The sequence below is a fragment of the Entamoeba invadens genome (assembly GCF_000330505.1).
Source record: "Entamoeba invadens IP1 unplaced genomic scaffold scaff_1105074725707, whole genome shotgun sequence".
Classification (NCBI taxonomy): Eukaryota; Evosea; order Mastigamoebida; family Endamoebidae; genus Entamoeba; species Entamoeba invadens.
Window position 1 is genome coordinate 160,328 of NW_004443506.1, and position 17,023 is coordinate 177,350.

Genomic DNA, 17,023 nt, shown 5'->3' on the forward strand with positions numbered 1-17,023 from the left:
CAAAACCATTGATAGTGAACTATTTGATTTAATTTATAAAATCAATAAATTAATTATAAAAACATGATAAATTATATAATCAGTTTGTCGACAAAACGGAAGGGGACCGTGATAACTGGACCATTGAAAATAGAGCACTTTGGGCAAGAGCGTTTTGGCGTTGGATGGATTTTTGGAATGTGATTGTTTTAATAGCAATTTTACTATCGAAATTGACCGCTCTGAGTACTCTCAAAGCGACGTCTTGACTGACATTAGCCTTTGCAGCTGTATTAATAACAGCAGACAAGTTGATCTTCGTGATATTGACTGCGGTGATTGGAGATGTGTCTGTGAACAAGTGGAGTATATCATTCGTGATAAGTCCGTTCTTAATCAGAAGTGTTCGAGTGAAGTTCATTAGCACTCCGCACGCAAGACAAGCGCCAAAGGCGATGAGTTGTGTGAACGGTCCGACCTCTGTTTGGTCGAATGCGATGTTCATCATGTCATGTTCCATTCGCAAATTTTGGACTAGAACATTCACATCTCCCTTGTGTAATACTCGTCTCACACACTCATTCAAGTCGTCCACTACAGAATGATTCCGGTCGATCTTCGATAACTTCTCTATCAATGGATTGGCCTTTGAAAACGACACTGTGACCATCGCGTTGTCGTCATAGAAGTTGACAACGTTTGGATTTGCCTCATCATATCCCGTGAAGAAGTCCGAGAGAAACTCCTTTGCGGCTTTAAAAATGGTGTACGAGTCAAACACCCCCATTTTGATCTCCGCAAGGGTCGGAGATACACACAATGGAAAATTAATAGTTTCTTTATAGTTAACGCCGTTGATGGTACAGACAGACAACGCGTCGAGTGCGTTGTGGGGGAATTCCTTTGAGGTCATAATAGGGTTATTCAATAAGTTGATATTAGACAAGTAGTAGAGTGGCACTTTGACATTGAAGTTGCTTATTCTGTTGTTCTCTAAATTAATGAAGCGAAGTTCGGGAAAGAAGGACTTTACTTGTGACAAGAAATTGACACTTTGGAAATGGTTGTTTGACAAATCAAGACTAACTATCGACTGCCCCTTCTGTGAGATGTATTGAAAGATCTTCAGAATAAGTGCGTCGTCCATTGTATAGTGTTGATTGATTTTCTGAAGCTTTTGATTCAAACACGAGAAATTCAGTGTCGAGGTCCCCACACAAAAATTCTCTTCATATAACGTGAGAGCCGCTTCCTTCAATGAATAAGTCGGTAAGACAAGTCCATACGAAATACCCAAAGAAGGCAATAGAGAGAGGAAACTCGACAACAATGGCTTTTGAATGTGTAAGACAAAGTAGTCGCAATGGGGTTGAAGCACTGGCCTGAGTAATCCAACACCTTTGAAGAGTGTAGAAAGTTGGGACTTCGTCCCAACAAAGTCGAAAATAGCAATCGATGCAGTCATTAGTAAAGATTTGCAGATATGAAAAAGAAGACTTAAGTATCACGAAGGAAATAATTCGAATGATAAAACACATTCTCTTTTGTTCTTTTTACTATTCATGTATTATAATCTACTAGTCTTTTACTATACCCAAAACAACAATCAAAACGATAAGTAAAAACCACCTCAAAAGTTCATTTTTTTTGTTATTGTTCATTTTTGAAGCTTGTATTCTAATTTATAAATTTTTTATTGTTATTTTTATTATAAGTTATAATTTATAAGATATTTGCGAATAATTAAAATGGCAAAAAGTCTAAATAAGGGCGATAAGAAATAAATGGAAGAAATAGAATGAAATGGGTTGTTTTAATATAGAAAAAACATTACAATGATTGGCAAGTTCTTTCAAAAAGTGTTGACGCTTTGCCAAATTTGTCATACAAACGGCATTTTTTAAAATCAAATTTATTTTTCATTATTTAAACTGAAAAATAACTATTTTAAAATTGAAAAATACACAAATTCATTATTTGCCAAACTCATAAATTGATTAACAATAGTTTTAATTTTGATACTTCCTTCCAAAATGTGTAATTCACATGTTTTAATAAAATATATTTTTTTATTATTATATTTTATATACCCAAATAATTGGTTAATTTTAAATAGTAAAATATGTAGTTAGTAATAATACCAATTAATACATAACAAGTACTAAATAATATATTATAATTTATTAAAGAGTGTTAAAGTGATAGACCACTTTTGTGTGGATGGCTTTGAAAATCTTACACATTTGTGTTGTAATTGGTATAAATTTTGCCTAAGAGTTTACAAAAAAATACGTTTTTTGGACCGAATTCATAAAAAAGTGATTATTTTGAAAGTTAAAACAGAAAAAACAAATTTTATTTTTAGTCAAAGTCATCTTTTACTTTTACCATTCAAACGAATTTGCCGCAAAAAAAAAACAATTTTGTTAAAAATTTTAACACTAAAGTTTTTTATTAATTAACTTTAGTTTATTTAATTAATTGTATAAACTATATTCAATCAATAAAATTATTGAAATTGAATAATTTGAAAAATAACATATAATTTGTCATAAAATACAATGGCATAGTTTACTGTGGATAGGTTGAAAAGGTGTGGATGGTAAATATAGATAGACAATCTTTATTATTACATGTTAAATGTAATGAGTAACATGACTTGTATTTTTTGATGGTTTTTCTTGGTATTTGCCGTATGTTTCTATTTTAATTAATATGTATTGTTATGATTTTTTAATAACATAAAAATAACTTATTGTTACAATGTGGTAATTTGCCATTTAACTTTTTAACGTTTTTATAGTAAAAATTACATTTTATTTAACTATGTTAATAGAATTTGTTTTATGATTATTCTGTCATTTTTATGTTCATTAATAATATACTATTGTAATATAATTTATTGTTATTAATTAATAGTTTAGTTTAGACATAAAACCTTGTCTTTAACATTTTCAACAAAACCTGAATATAATTTAGGATGTAAAACCCTTTTTTATACGTATAATTTGCGCCAACAAAAATCATTATTTAACAAATTTCAATTCCCAAATATTATTATTAAAATAATAAACTAATGGAGTGTTTATATAAATTACAATACTATTAGTAAAAAGTGATAATAAATGCATTTTTGAGCCACAATTAACAAAAAAATAATAATATTTAAAATTGATATTTAAATTAAATATTTTTTAATGCAAAAACTGGAATTTTCCCAAATTATAATCCCATAAATCACTTTTGAAATGTTTTTTCAATTAAAAAAAACGAAAAAAAATAGCGTTACATGTATCAAATAAACGGGATAATACACGTAAATTTTGTTAGTTATTTTATTTGTTCATTTTGATCTATTCTTATTTTACCACTTCAAAAAAAGGCTGAAAATAGCGTTTTTTCTTACTATGAAATTATTGCAAATATTGGAAATACTCCTTATGGGGGTATTCATGTTTGTGTATCATTTTTGTCTCATAAATGATTATAAATAACAATTATTAATTTTAAAAATCATAACATATGGTTTAAAACGGATATTTGAATTTTTTCGAAAAAAAAATAAAAGGCTATCCACACAAAATATTCCAATCCGCAGGGATTCACAATTTCCGTGTGGATACGCCCTATCACGTTAACACTCTTAAATAAATATAAAGTATAATAATATATTTTAGTATAATAATAATAATAATAATAATATATAGAAGTGTATAACAAACATTCTCAAACAAAAAAACAGTATCTTACACATTCTTCGCATACTTCATAATCCATGGGTGTTCCAAACATTCCTCAAGCTTCATTCGGCATTCGGGTATTTCCTTAGTAAGTTTGTCGATGAAGTCCCTTCCCAAAAGTGATATAAAAACGGGGTATTTAATTTTCATAGCAGTTTCGTTCTTTTCACGGGGCCAATACTCTGCTGGGTTTAAAGGTGCGTATCCTGCGAGAAATTCAAATGTTAATATTCCGAGTCCCCATTGGTCCAGTGACTCGTCATAAGCTTTCCCACGTACTATTTCTGGGCAGAAGTACTCGGGGGTCCCGCACTTAGTTTCTCTCTTACGGTCCGTTCGCACTGACAGTCCAAAATCAGCCAACTTAACATTCCCAGACATATCCAAAAGTATATTCTCCGGCTTTAAATCTCTGTGAATGCACTTCATACTATGCACATAGATCAACGCTCGTGTCGTCTGTTTAACGTACTTCGCAGCTTCATCATCGGCAAACCTCCCCTTCTCCTTCAATAATTTATATAACTCCCCACGCTTACAATACTCCATCACTATATAAAAGTACTTATCGTCTTCAAAGAACGTCAACATCTTCACTATGTTCGGGTGGCTCATATGTGACATGATTTCTATCTCCCGTTTCAGGTTCATTCCATACACAACATCTTCCATTTGCGTCTTTCTGACACGTTTGAGCGCACAGACGTATTGCCTATGTTGTCAATTGATCGTATATTACTTGAAGACTCCACTAAATACCTCATAATATATTAACGAGTCAATTAGGGAGTTAAATTATTAACGAATATACCTTAATAGTATTATTTATTCAATAAATATAGTATAATATAGTATAATATATTCTTATATTACTATAATATAAAAGTATTAGATATAAAAGAACACACTTTGGCTTGAAGAGAGCTAAATAGACTTCACCGAAATTTCCACGGCCAAGGTACTCCCCAATTGAAAACATACTTAAGTCGTACTTGGAAGGGACAATGGGTTGAAAAGTTCTGAAAAGACCGGAGTTCACATATACACGAGAAATAGAGAAACGCATTGCTCTGAAGGGAACAAAGGGTTTCATTGTAACACGGAAGGCTTGTACTGTTTCCAACATAGTGTGACGGGCCTTCTGAAGAATGCGACTCATTATCTTTTGAGTTCTGTTTGTGGTAGTTTTATATCCTTTAATAAATGGGATGGAAAAAACAAAGAAAAAAAGAACTAATTTTGAAGGGAAAGTTAAAACAAATGGTTGGTTGAATTTATTTGGGGATAACTGGTTTAAATATGAAAAATAGAAAAAATGAGAAAAAATGGATAATAACAAAATTATAATAAACTATTTATTTTTTCTATATTTAGTTAGAATAAATATTTTTTTGGTTTTAAAAATGGTTGTTAGTGACAATTAATTTCACAGTAGTAAGGTAATTCAAATTAATTATTTGAATAATCTTAAGACTAAGTTGTAATGATTTCAAATACTTCTCTTTTCAAATGGTATCAAAATTATTAATTAACAAAGAATGTATTTTTTTCATTTTAAAATTGAATTGAAGTTGAAGAATAATTTGAAATTTTAACAAAACAGATACACACATCGATAACATTTTGCTACAAAATTTCTTTGAAAATAATTAATATCAACTTAAAACAAGTAAATTATTTAAACACCAATAAAATGAAATTAAAATGTGGATTATTGGATAGGGATGAATTCCAAAACAAACGAAAAATTTGTATAAAAAGTGACACAAGGTTTGATTTTCAATAACAAAATGTGTTTTTGAAAACAATTTCAAAGAAATAGTAGAAGATGGGATATGTAACAGTCTTGAAAGATTCATATTAAATAATATAACAGAAACTTATGATGGTTGCAAAAACAGAGTAAATGAGTTTTGCAAAAGTTGTCAAATGGGCAAATGCAACGTATGTAATGTGGAGTATTTGATAATAAACAAATAGAAATGAGTATATAAAGATGGATATTATACAATATTAATGGGAACTTGTGTATGTTAAAACAGATATACGCCAAAATGCGATCAATGTAACATATAAACAAGTGCACATAAGTGATAATAATAAAACTTTAATTACAACAGGTAAATTGCGTTATGAAGCTATCAGTGTTGGTTAATGTGGTGTTATCAACCATGTTTTTGATGGTTTTAATTCAAACTATGGTATTATTAATGTCAAGTCGTTAAATTGTAAAACAATAATTAGGTGAATATTTTCTACCTGTTTGTTATTTATTTTAAAAATATGAAATATATTTTCACTGTTTTCATATTGTGTTAATATTTTTTTGAATATTGTTAATGGATATATAATATAATAATAAATCAACTTTATATTAAAATTAAAGGTTGAATATTAATAAAATCTATTTGTTTAAAAGTATTATATTTTTGGCTTTTTTAATTGGTACAATCTAATAAATAATTTTAGTTTGTTTTTATTCGAAATTAATCTTTCTTGGTGAAAAAACAACTCAAAAATGTTTTAGAGTATTGTAAAATAGTTGTATTATATTAATATTATTAATTATTTTATTAATAATAATAAAAACAGAAATTTTGGGACAAAATAAAAAAGTGAAAACAATATCAAAATAATAAAATAAACAAACAAAAATTGTTTTAAAAAACGGGAATTTATTCAAATTGTATTGTTGAATTTTTTAACAAAATGAAACAATTTTTAGTTTAAATAGTGACAGCAATTTCTATAACCAAAACGGGAATTTACCAACATATTTCAAAGTGAATTTTGACTTTACATTATAACTAAACAAAAAAATAGTTTGAGAAGTAAAAAAAAAAATTATATGACATTTCCCGTTTTTTAAATATGTTTTTGTGTAACATTCATTTCTTTTCTTTTTTACATGGATGACAAGTAAAAGTCTTAAAGCAAAAACTTTAAAATTTATCTCTTTGGTTTTAATACGCCTAAAAATAGCCTTTTCAAAAAGACCAAAACAATGTGACTGTTTGAAAATCTTCATCAATTAAAATAATATATTTATAATTAAGAAACAATAATTGAATAGTACTTTTCGACAACAAGTGGTTTTACCAAATCATCTCAAAAAGCACACTAAATGAGTACAAAGTACGACCTCCAATTCAAAGGTATCTCGCACTTACCAGGCGATGACGGCTTAAAGTTTCACACCCTGATGAAGACGACCAGTGATTTTATATTGAACACTATGTCTCAACTTAACGAAGATTACAAGAAAGTGGATGTTGAAGGGACGATCCAGAGTATTCACAACTCGACCATCCTTGCGGACATTGCGCAAATCACACAATATGGCGAGCAAGAGACAAACCTAATACAAATCATGGAAGACCGGAAACCGAGTTTCGACATTCTGGATAAGATCGACAAAGAGAAAGCGACTCTCCGGATTATCTATGACAACATGAATAACATCGAACAGCTCCGAGATTTCTGTTCCCGAGTTGTCGACTTTATCACCGCTGTTTCTGATATTCTGAAGAACGTCGACTTGTGGAATTGTAAGTACGCTGTCTCGTATTTAGAGAAGCTCAAATTGTTCATCAAGACGATGGTTGAATACAAGAAGTCGAATTCGGGAAGAACCGTCATCATGTCGGAGATCATTCACACGAAGAAGAATGGCGATTTAATGGTCAATGCGGTATACAATTTCATGACAAACAGAGCATCAAATTATGGGAAAGATGAAGGGGAAGTGAACATCACTGCACTCTCCATTAAGACGGGCTTCGATCAGTTATACGCCTTTGTTGTTGGTACTGCGGACGTGACCAAAGTGAAAGAGTTCAAAACAGCGTTGGACAAAGCTGAGGAGTTTCTTAACAAGGAATTTCCATTTGGTGTTGTTGTGAATGTAGAGAAGAAGGACGTCGCCGAACAAGCTATGTTGCAACTCGAGAACGCTAAAACACAAGACGAGAAGGACAAAGCTTCTATCTTATTAATGAACGAATTGGACAACAGAGCCGAGTTCACTAAAGACGAAAAGAAGAAGAAGATCTTAGCCAAAGTCTCATCCGGTAAAAAACAGAAGAAAAATAATTACAAGGAATTACTCGTCGCCGCTCGAAAACTCGCTAACAACGTCGACGAACTGAAAGAAGTCGTTTATAGTACTGACGTCGTCTCCTGTATTGATGCAGTCTCCCTCACACAAATTAGAGACGAAATGCTTGGGACTAAATAATGTAAGTGCAGTTACTCCTCTTGGTTGTATTAGTATTTGATATTAATATTTATTAATTAATATTTATTAATTAAAATATAGTTTGTTCATAAAAAAATTAGAAATAAGGTTTGTAAACTATACTTTATAATTAGAGTATATATATAGTATAAATATGGTATAAATAGAATAAGTGATTTGAGTTGTTCAAAAACATTTAATAACGAAGGATGTGGTTACACGTTGAATTTCAAGTTCAATTGTTGTATTATATATTATAAATTATAATATTAATACATATAATACATAAAACAAATACATCATTGAAATAGTTTTTAATTAATGTATTATAATTATATCATTATATATAATAACAAATTAACCAATGGTTTTTTTATTCAACTAAACACCGATTGAAAAAAGTCCAAATCCTTTGGGTAAATCCACTTTATTTGGCATATTTTAATTAACGTTAAATTGTCTTCAGTTTTACATTCATTATTTTGAATTAAAAAATAGTATGGTAAAACAAATAACATATTGCATTATTGGAAAACAGAATGCAACTTGATCTTTATTTTACCAGTTAACTTCCTTTATTTTATTACTATTGAATATGGTAATTTTAATTAGAATTAACTATTCTAGTAATTATAAGAAAAGAGTGAGTAAAGTCGCCTAACTTCTCTCTTCGTTTCTTATTAATAGAATTTTTTGATTTGTTCGATGGAAGTTGCCCCTTTTCTCCATCATTTCTTTGTTGTTGGATACACAATCAAAATATAAAATAAAGGGAATTTAGGGATACTTTCCTTTGTCATGAACTTCAAAAAAATGGTGAGAGGAATTGAAAAAAGTAATTCGTTTTTTTTTCAAGAAAAGAAATTTTTTTATAAACCACTTAGGCTTGTGGGAGCAAAGTCGCGGATTGGCAGACTTTGCTAAATACTATTTAAACGCCACGTCTAGAAAACAACCCAGAAGATGCAAAACATAGGAACACACAAAATTGAAAACGCTGAAGACGACTTTGCCGTTTTCGATGTCACACCAGACCCGGACGAATTACTCAGAAAAAACAAGAAGCCTGAGGATACTGGTTCTGTGTCTGTTAGAAAGTTATATAGATATGCAAATTGGCTTGATTTGGTTCTCCTTATCACTGGTATCCTTGGTGCATTAGCCAGTGGCATATTGAGTCCATTGATGATGATAGTCATGGGTGATATGATGGATACTTTTAACACTTCAGACATGGCTTCAATTGATATGTCACAGGTTCCATTAGTGAAGCAGTATGAAATGAATCACATGGTTGTTTGTGTCTCACATCTTCTTTTTCACACTCAAATTAGAGTCAACTCTATTCTATTTAAAGTATTCCATATCAAATAGTTTAATTAATAATAAAATAACTAGTAGACCGAAACTATTTCAAGCACGATCAACGACCTTGTTCTGAAAATGCTGTACTTTGCCATCGGCACTACTGTGGCGACGTTCTTGAACCAGTTCTGCTTCTTTGTACTCTCTGAAAGGCAGGGTATTAAAATTCGATTACTTTACTTTAGAGCACTTTTAAGACAAGACTCTGGATGGTACGACTTCCACGAATCTGGAGAATTGACGTCAAGAATAGCGTCAGACGTCCAACTGATTCAAGACGGCATGTCACAAAAGTTTGCGATTTTATTCCAAACGCTTGCCGGGTTCATCACAGGCTACGCAATTGGGTTTTCAAAGTGCTGGGATTTGACTTTGGTCATCTTGGCTGTGGCCCCACTGATGTTTATCACTATTGTCATCCTTGCAGTCTCGATCACAAAGGCAACTTCAAAAGGACAAAACGCTACTGGTATTGCTGGAGCTATAGCAGAAGCTACAATAGGCAATATGAGGACCGTTCAATCCCTTGGACAAGAGAAAGAGTTCCACCAAGCGTATGACAAACAAATGAAGACCATTCGAGCGTGTTATGTGTTTAGAGCACATATGGTAGGTGCGGGGCTTGGAGTTATCATGTTTCTGATCTTAGGTTCATTCAGTTTAGGAGTATGGTATGGTACTATGATTATTCGAGGCAGTGGAGGGAGTAAGAATATTACTGCAGGATCTGGTTTGTGTTTTTCTATATATATAACTATATATTTTATAGTATGCTATTGGATTGTTTATTATAAAAGTATAGAAATGAGGAGAGTAACAAGTAGTGATGGTTGTCTTCATGTCAGTGTTAATGGCGACTATGGGCATTGCGGGTATCTCTACACCACTCAACGCACTGTCAACAGCACAAGCCTCTGCGTATAGAATCTACCAAACGATTGACAGAATTCCAGACATTGATAGTAAAAGCTCTGCTGGATTAAAACCAGCAACATGTGAAGGCAATATTAAATTGGAAGATGTACAATTCAGATACCCGACACGACCAACTAAACAGATCTTAGGAGGACTCGATTTGGCGATTAACAAAGGAGAGACAGTAGCATTGGTAGGAGCGTCTGGGTGTGGGAAGAGTACTACAATTCAGTTGATTCAACGGGTCTATGATGTTGTAGGAGGTGCTGTGAAATTAGATGGGACCGATTTGCGAGAGTTAAACTTGCGGTGGCTGAGAAACCAGATTGGACTTGTCGGGCAAGAGCCTGTCTTGTTTGCTTGTACCATTCGAGAGAACATTATGTTGGGTGCAAGAGATGGAGAGACGCCTACAGAGGACGAAATGATTGAATGTGCGAAGATGGCGAATGCACATGATTTCATATCTCATTTACCGGAAGGGTATGATACTATGGTAGGGGAGAGAGGTGCAGCGTTGTCTGGAGGACAAAAGCAGCGGATTGCGATAGCAAGAGCACTAATTAGAAAGCCGACTATCTTATTACTTGATGAAGCAACAAGTGCACTTGATACACAAAGTGAAAAGATTGTGCAACAAGCCCTTGAGAAGGCGTCAGAAGGAAGAACAACAGTCATTGTCGCACATCGACTGACTACCGTGCGACACGCCAATCGGATTTGTGTGTTCCATCAAGGAGAAATTATCGAGAGTGGGACCCATGAAGAATTAATGGAGCTTAAAGGGACGTATTATGGACTAGTGAAGAGACAATCTATGGAAGAAGAAGTCGACCAAGAGACTGTGGAACAAGATTTAAAGAAGTTTAGAGAGCAAGAAGAGAAGGAGGCGGAGACTATAATGTTACACAAAGAGGAGTCTAATTTGTTAGAGACTGCGGATGTTGCTGAGCGACTTCAAAAGGAGTACGACGATGAAAAGAAGAAGTTGAAACACTCGAACAAATTTGTTATGTTTAGAGTCTTGTGGGACAACTTTAGTCATGAATATATACTTGCATTCTTTGGTATTATCGGAGGGATTGGAGGAGGTGCAGTCTTCCCGTTCTACACATTACAGTTCATGGATGTCTTGATGGTGATGATGACGATGACTCCTAACCAAGACCCAACCCCGGACCAAAGTGACACGATTCGAACGAAGTGTCTTGCTATTCTAGGCTTTGGATTTGCAATTTTGGCGGCTATTTACTTGTACTTGGGCCTCTTCTTGGCAGCTGGAGAGAAGATGATAGCACGAATGAGGTCAAGACTGTACCAATCACTCTTAAGACAGAACATCTCGTATTATGACAGAAAGGAGAACATGGTTGGTAAGGTGACAACACGACTTGCGTCGGATCCAACGACTTTAAAGGGGATAGCAGGAGAAAGAATAGGAAATATCGTGAACACTTTGTCCTCTGTTGGATTTGGTATTGGAGTTGCATTTTACTTTGACTGGAGAATAGCTTTATGTGTCATAGCAGTCACTCCAATCTTGATCACCGTTGTATTCTTGAATGGTAAATTGAACTCACAACAGTCATCCCCGGCTACTGAGGCATATGAAGAGTCCGGTATTACATTAGTCGAAGCTGTTGAGAGTATTAAAACGGTTCAATCTCTTTGCAGAGAAGACTTCTTCTTCAAGAAGTTTGAAAAGAACCTCGAGAAGCCAAGAAAGAACATCATGAAGTGGGGGCCGATCTTGTCATTCATAGGAGCAGCAAACACTTGTGTCACTAGTTGTATCAACTCATATTCTATGTACATCGGAACTTATATGATCAAGAAGACTAGCAACTACGAAGTACCATTCATGCAATTTATTGGAGAGTTCATGAAGAGTTTCATTAACATGCAGAAGTCGATGATGAGTGTGATGACTGCAGCAAATGCGTGTGGGACTTTGTTTGTTATTATACTATAATATTACAATAACAATACTATAATACAATAATAATACTATTATAATAAAAATAGAATAATATAATAACAACCAGAGGAACAATCATCCCAGACTTAGGGAAGGCGATGACTGCGGCTAAAAATACATTTGACGTGTATGACAGAGTACCGAGTATAGATGTGTATAATGAGAGTGGTGATAAATTGGAGAATGTCATGGGGGAGATTGAATTTAAGAACATCTGCTTTAGATACCCGACACGACCTGAGAATGCGGTCTTGAAAGGGATCTCATTTAAAGTAGAGAAAGGAAAGACGGTAGCATTGGTAGGAGCGTCTGGGTGCGGGAAGAGTACTGGAATTCAGTTGATCGAACGATTCTATGATCCCACATATGGAGAGGTCTTGTTTGATGGTCATAACGTGAAGGATTTGAACATCCACTTCTTGAGAAGTCAAATTGGACTTGTTGGGCAAGAGCCGGTCTTGTTTGCTGAGAGTGTTATGGACAACATTAAGAGAGGTATTCCAGAGGGAATAGAAGTCACAAATGATCAAATTTATGCGGCAGCTAAGATGGCGAATGCACACGACTTTATTAGTGCGATGCCAGAAGGATATAACACTATGGTGGGGGATAGAGGCGCACAGATCTCTGGAGGTCAAAAGCAGCGGATTGCGATTGCAAGAGCACTTGTTAGAAACCCTAAAGTCTTGTTGTTGGATGAAGCAACAAGTGCACTTGATTCGGAGTCAGAGAAAATCGTGCAAGATGCCTTGGATAAAGCCGCACAAGGACGTACAACAATAGTCATAGCACATCGATTATCTACTATTCAAGGTGCCGATCAGATATGTGTCATCATGCGAGGAAAAGTAGCTGAGAGAGGGACACATGAGGAGTTATTAAAACTGAAAGGGTTTTATTACACATTAGCAATGCAACAATTTGGGTCTGTTTAATTTATTGGTGTTGAATTCATTTATTGATCCATTTGATTAACACTTAAAATAACGCCCTTATTTTTGTTTTGGCCTGTTTTTATAGGGATATTAATCTAATTTTTGATGATTTTCCTTTTTTGGCTTGTGTATTGTTTATGCACATAATATAAACTCTAAAAAAACGGAAATTTATTTAATAAACTCAAGATTTCCCGATTTTACGACCACTTGAATTTTGTTCAATGTTATTTAAAGTGTTAATAAGTGGTTGAATTATTACACTATTATATTATAGTATATTTTTTACTACTATATTATTAATAATATAGTAGTAAATATATAATATATATAATAATATAATTTATTATTATTATTATTATTATTATTAAATATAATATACTATAATATTGTTATAATATTATTATAGTAGTATAATAGATATACCATTCAATTAATTAAAGAAGCTTGAACCATTTGAATAATCCCTTCAAACGTTTTGTTGCACGCTAAAAATCCCGACGCGTGACAAAAAACACAGCCAGCGATATGGGAAACGGAAGATAAAGTCTCGTCCCGAAGACCACGCCAAGCTTCAGGAAAACACTTTTGTGGGATGTAACTGTATTGTTTGGGAAGAGCAGTAGCCCGCCACTGTTCGCCACGCTTTGAGTCTTTTTGAATGACGTATAGTAAAGAGACGTGATTTCCAGCGTTGCGCTCTTCGTTCTCGAGCATTTGAATAGCGTCAGTGAAATCTCGTTCGTCGGTGATGTAGATGACATTACCGGATGGGTTGATTTCAAAGCGATGAGTAAAAGCAGTACGTACTATTGGGAGCTTATTGTGGACGATTTGATATGAATCATAGACGGCTGCTAAAAACTCCGGTTGAGCTAATGCAACGGCGTCTTCAAACGACTTTCCGATTGTGTTATATCGCTTGATGCGCGCAGTCAATGTTGTTGTGTCTCGATACAACAACTCCCCATTTGAGACATCTACACCATTATCGTTAGCGTCGATAGCCTTTAGAAAGGTATCGTAGACGTTGTTCTTAATTGACTCGATTTCGCTGTCTGTTGCTGTTATCATAAATTCCGTTGAAAGAACATTCTTAACAATTTCGTTGCCATAATGCTTGAAAAGTAGTCCACATCCACATAATTTCACAGTCTGTGCAGGTGAAAACGTTTCGTTAAAGCCACGTTGGTGGTGATCGTACCGTTTTCTGCTGTGGTCATAGACACACCCAATGTCAAACACTAAATCACACGTCGAAAGAACTGCAAGATCAAAGGTACGGACTAACTCAAAATCTCTGAACGCCAAAACATAGCGCAAAAGCACAACACCAGTGACGTCGTCGCTGTGGTAAGTCCCAGTGTGTACTCCAACACGCATGTATCTAGTTTTTTATTAGTTTCAAAACCATTTATTGGTTATTAGTAATATAGTTATATTATTAGTATTTTTTATTATTATTAATAGACGCATTTTATTAATTAAAATATACTATTCTGTAGTAAAATGACAACTCAAACAAAATCACTTTTTGACAAGACATAATAGTATTACTATAGTTTACTGTATTATGTTATATAATACGATAATATTGCATCCAATTTTTGGTTCAAACCACAAGATTACTAGTAATTATAATTACGAAACCTAAACAGAATAGTAAAAATCTCCCAACTAGAAAATGTATGAAAACCAGCATTATTATTGTTGTTGGTCTTTCGGTACTTTTTCTGATGTTTTGTTTTTTGCCGCTTCTCTTTTTCCGCGTTGAGAAAATGACGATCGTTGAAAATCCGATAAACCGGCAAAGGCCGATTGTAGTAACGAACCCCGAAATTATAGACATCGACTACGACGAAGTCCCCGAACTTCCTCTTGCCGAACAAAAGGTAGTCGACTTAATTCCACAAGTCAAAGAACAACAGAAATTCAAGATAGGGATATGGCCTGTTGTTAATACAAAAGTGAGAGGGACGATGAAACACAACAACATTGCATTTGAAGTTGTTTCTTATGAGGCAAGAAACAAATACGAACGATACCCAAGGTATGGGTATTACATCTCAAATTTCAATTTTAATATTAGAAACGACACAACGAAGGAGTACACGATGGAACAATACACAGAAGATATTGCTATGTCTCACGAGTACTACGAGATTAGTGCTGGGGAGTTACCAACAAAGTATGACTATATATTTATACCTCCAGTCGGTTTGTTCTGAATATATAAGAAGATTTCTATATATATATATATATATAGAATCAAACATCTCATCTTTAGGTGTTACACTCAACGACAAAATCGCAGAGAAACTCTACACTTTCTTGAACGCTGCAACACAAACTAATACGGAGGCGTGCGTGTACCAAACGTATATGTCTGAAGAGGAAAGAATTAAAAATCGAGTCTATCACAAGTATAGAGGATATATGCCTAACTTCCCAAAGAGAACACACAAGAGTATCAGCGGGTTACTCTTCAAGGGAAGTATGTTAGAACTCTTGGAAGAGTATGGAAAAGTTCTGTACTTCATCTCAAGGTTCGACACTAACATCCAACATTACTGTGAAATCGCCGATAAGGAAATCTTCGTGGCTCCTGAAAACATTTACGAACTGCCAACTCACAACTTTTTCAACTAATTGACTTGATTTGACTTTATAATAAAATTATTACTACTATTTAATTCATTTTGTATTTTTAAGTGTATTATATTTTTTAGTTAAAAAATACCATCATTTAATTTATTTATTAAGTATAGTAATATATACTATAGATTTTAGATAGTAATATAATTAGTAATATTATAGTAATATTTATAAAAAAACAATAGTAAAAAGAAATCACAGGTTAATCAGTTAATTACTTAAAACTTTTGGTTAGCAGACTTAATGATAGTGGCGAATTTACCGGCATCAAGTGAAGCGCCTCCGACCAAGAAACCGTCGATATCAACCTTCTTGGCTAATTCATCACAATTAGCATTATTAACAGAACCGCCATACTGAATTCTAGTCTCTTCAGCAACTTCCTTTGAAATGTTAGCAGCCATCCAGTTTCTAATGAAAGCGTGCGCTTCTTGAGCTTGGTCTGGAGTAGCAGTCTTTCCAGTTCCAATAGCCCAGACTGGTTCATAAGCTAAGACGACGTTTTTCCACTCTTCTTTAGTCAAAGTGGTGTTGATAGCTTTCAATTGTCTTGCTAAGACTTCTTCGGTCTTATTTCCAACTCTTTCTGCTTCAGTCTCACCAATGCAAGCGATCACCTTAAGACCAGCTCCAATGGCAACTTTCACCTTTTCGGCAACAACCTCGTCAGTCTCTTTGAAGATTTGTCTTCTCTCGGAGTGTCCAAGGATTACATATGGGACTTTGCAATCGACTAACATACCAACATGAACTTCTCCAGTGTATGCACCACTCTTAGTCCATGCATTCTCTGCGGAAACTAAGACATTGGCACCATTGGCTTCACCAGCTAAGATCTGTTGGACCTTTGTTAAGTAGATGAATGGAACACCCAAAACTACTTCAACCTTTTTAGCCATCTCGGCGTCAACTACGGCAGCAACTCCTTTTGTTAAGGGCTCAATGGACGCATTTGTCCCGTTGCATTTCCAATTTCCTCCAATGATGAACTTGCGTGGCATTATTGATGTGTTTAAATTGCGATGGAGTTGTCCTCTTATTCGAAATGTGACTAAAACTAACGTGGCGGGGCGTGGATGTTAAGAAAAACAAATGAAGTCGGATTTTTAATTATAAAAATGGTTTTGTGTGCTATTTCTTATAATTTAATAAGGAAATTATAACTAGTAGATAACTAGTAGAAATTAGTTATAATTTATTTTTATAATTATTATACTAT

At 33.8% G+C, this 17,023-nt stretch overlaps 7 protein-coding genes across 7 annotated transcripts; 3 read left to right on the forward strand and 4 right to left on the reverse strand.

Annotated features, from left to right (window-relative positions):
* Window positions 1-79: 79 nt before the first annotated feature.
* Window positions 80-1,444, reverse strand: EIN_129130 (hypothetical protein; the record flags this gene model as incomplete). The annotated part of the gene is made up of 1 exon (XM_004258296.1): window positions 80-1,444. The coding sequence occupies one exon, from the start codon at window positions 1,442-1,444 to the stop codon at window positions 80-82; it is 1,365 nt and encodes a 454-aa protein (XP_004258344.1).
* Window positions 1,445-3,338: 1,894 nt separating this feature from the next.
* Window positions 3,339-4,878, reverse strand: EIN_129140 (serine/threonine protein kinase, putative; the record flags this gene model as incomplete). The annotated part of the gene is made up of 4 exons (XM_004258297.1): window positions 3,339-3,380; window positions 3,500-3,605; window positions 3,730-4,431; window positions 4,628-4,878. The coding sequence occupies 4 exons, from the start codon at window positions 4,876-4,878 to the stop codon at window positions 3,339-3,341; spliced, it is 1,101 nt and encodes a 366-aa protein (XP_004258345.1).
* Window positions 4,879-6,843: 1,965 nt separating this feature from the next.
* EIN_129150 (hypothetical protein) lies at window positions 6,844-7,956 on the forward strand (the record flags this gene model as incomplete). The annotated part of the gene is made up of 1 exon (XM_004258298.1): window positions 6,844-7,956. The coding sequence occupies one exon, from the start codon at window positions 6,844-6,846 to the stop codon at window positions 7,954-7,956; it is 1,113 nt and encodes a 370-aa protein (XP_004258346.1).
* A 963-nt stretch (window positions 7,957-8,919) lies between these two features.
* EIN_129160 (bile salt export pump, putative) lies at window positions 8,920-13,149 on the forward strand (the record flags this gene model as incomplete). The annotated part of the gene is made up of 4 exons (XM_004258299.1): window positions 8,920-9,252; window positions 9,358-10,051; window positions 10,146-12,189; window positions 12,282-13,149. 4 exons carry the CDS (start codon window positions 8,920-8,922, stop codon window positions 13,147-13,149), a joined length of 3,939 nt encoding a protein of 1,312 aa, XP_004258347.1.
* A 429-nt stretch (window positions 13,150-13,578) lies between these two features.
* Window positions 13,579-14,532, reverse strand: EIN_129170 (hypothetical protein; the record flags this gene model as incomplete). The annotated part of the gene is made up of 1 exon (XM_004258300.1): window positions 13,579-14,532. The coding sequence occupies one exon, from the start codon at window positions 14,530-14,532 to the stop codon at window positions 13,579-13,581; it is 954 nt and encodes a 317-aa protein (XP_004258348.1).
* Window positions 14,533-14,927: 395 nt separating this feature from the next.
* EIN_129180 (hypothetical protein) lies at window positions 14,928-15,798 on the forward strand (the record flags this gene model as incomplete). The annotated part of the gene is made up of 2 exons (XM_004258301.1): window positions 14,928-15,366; window positions 15,437-15,798. The coding sequence occupies 2 exons, from the start codon at window positions 14,928-14,930 to the stop codon at window positions 15,796-15,798; spliced, it is 801 nt and encodes a 266-aa protein (XP_004258349.1).
* Window positions 15,799-16,022: 224 nt separating this feature from the next.
* EIN_129190 (triosephosphate isomerase, putative) lies at window positions 16,023-16,805 on the reverse strand (the record flags this gene model as incomplete). Its single annotated transcript, XM_004258302.1, has 1 exon — window positions 16,023-16,805. One exon carries the CDS (start codon window positions 16,803-16,805, stop codon window positions 16,023-16,025), a length of 783 nt encoding a protein of 260 aa, XP_004258350.1.
* Between the last annotated feature and the right edge of the window lie 218 nt (window positions 16,806-17,023).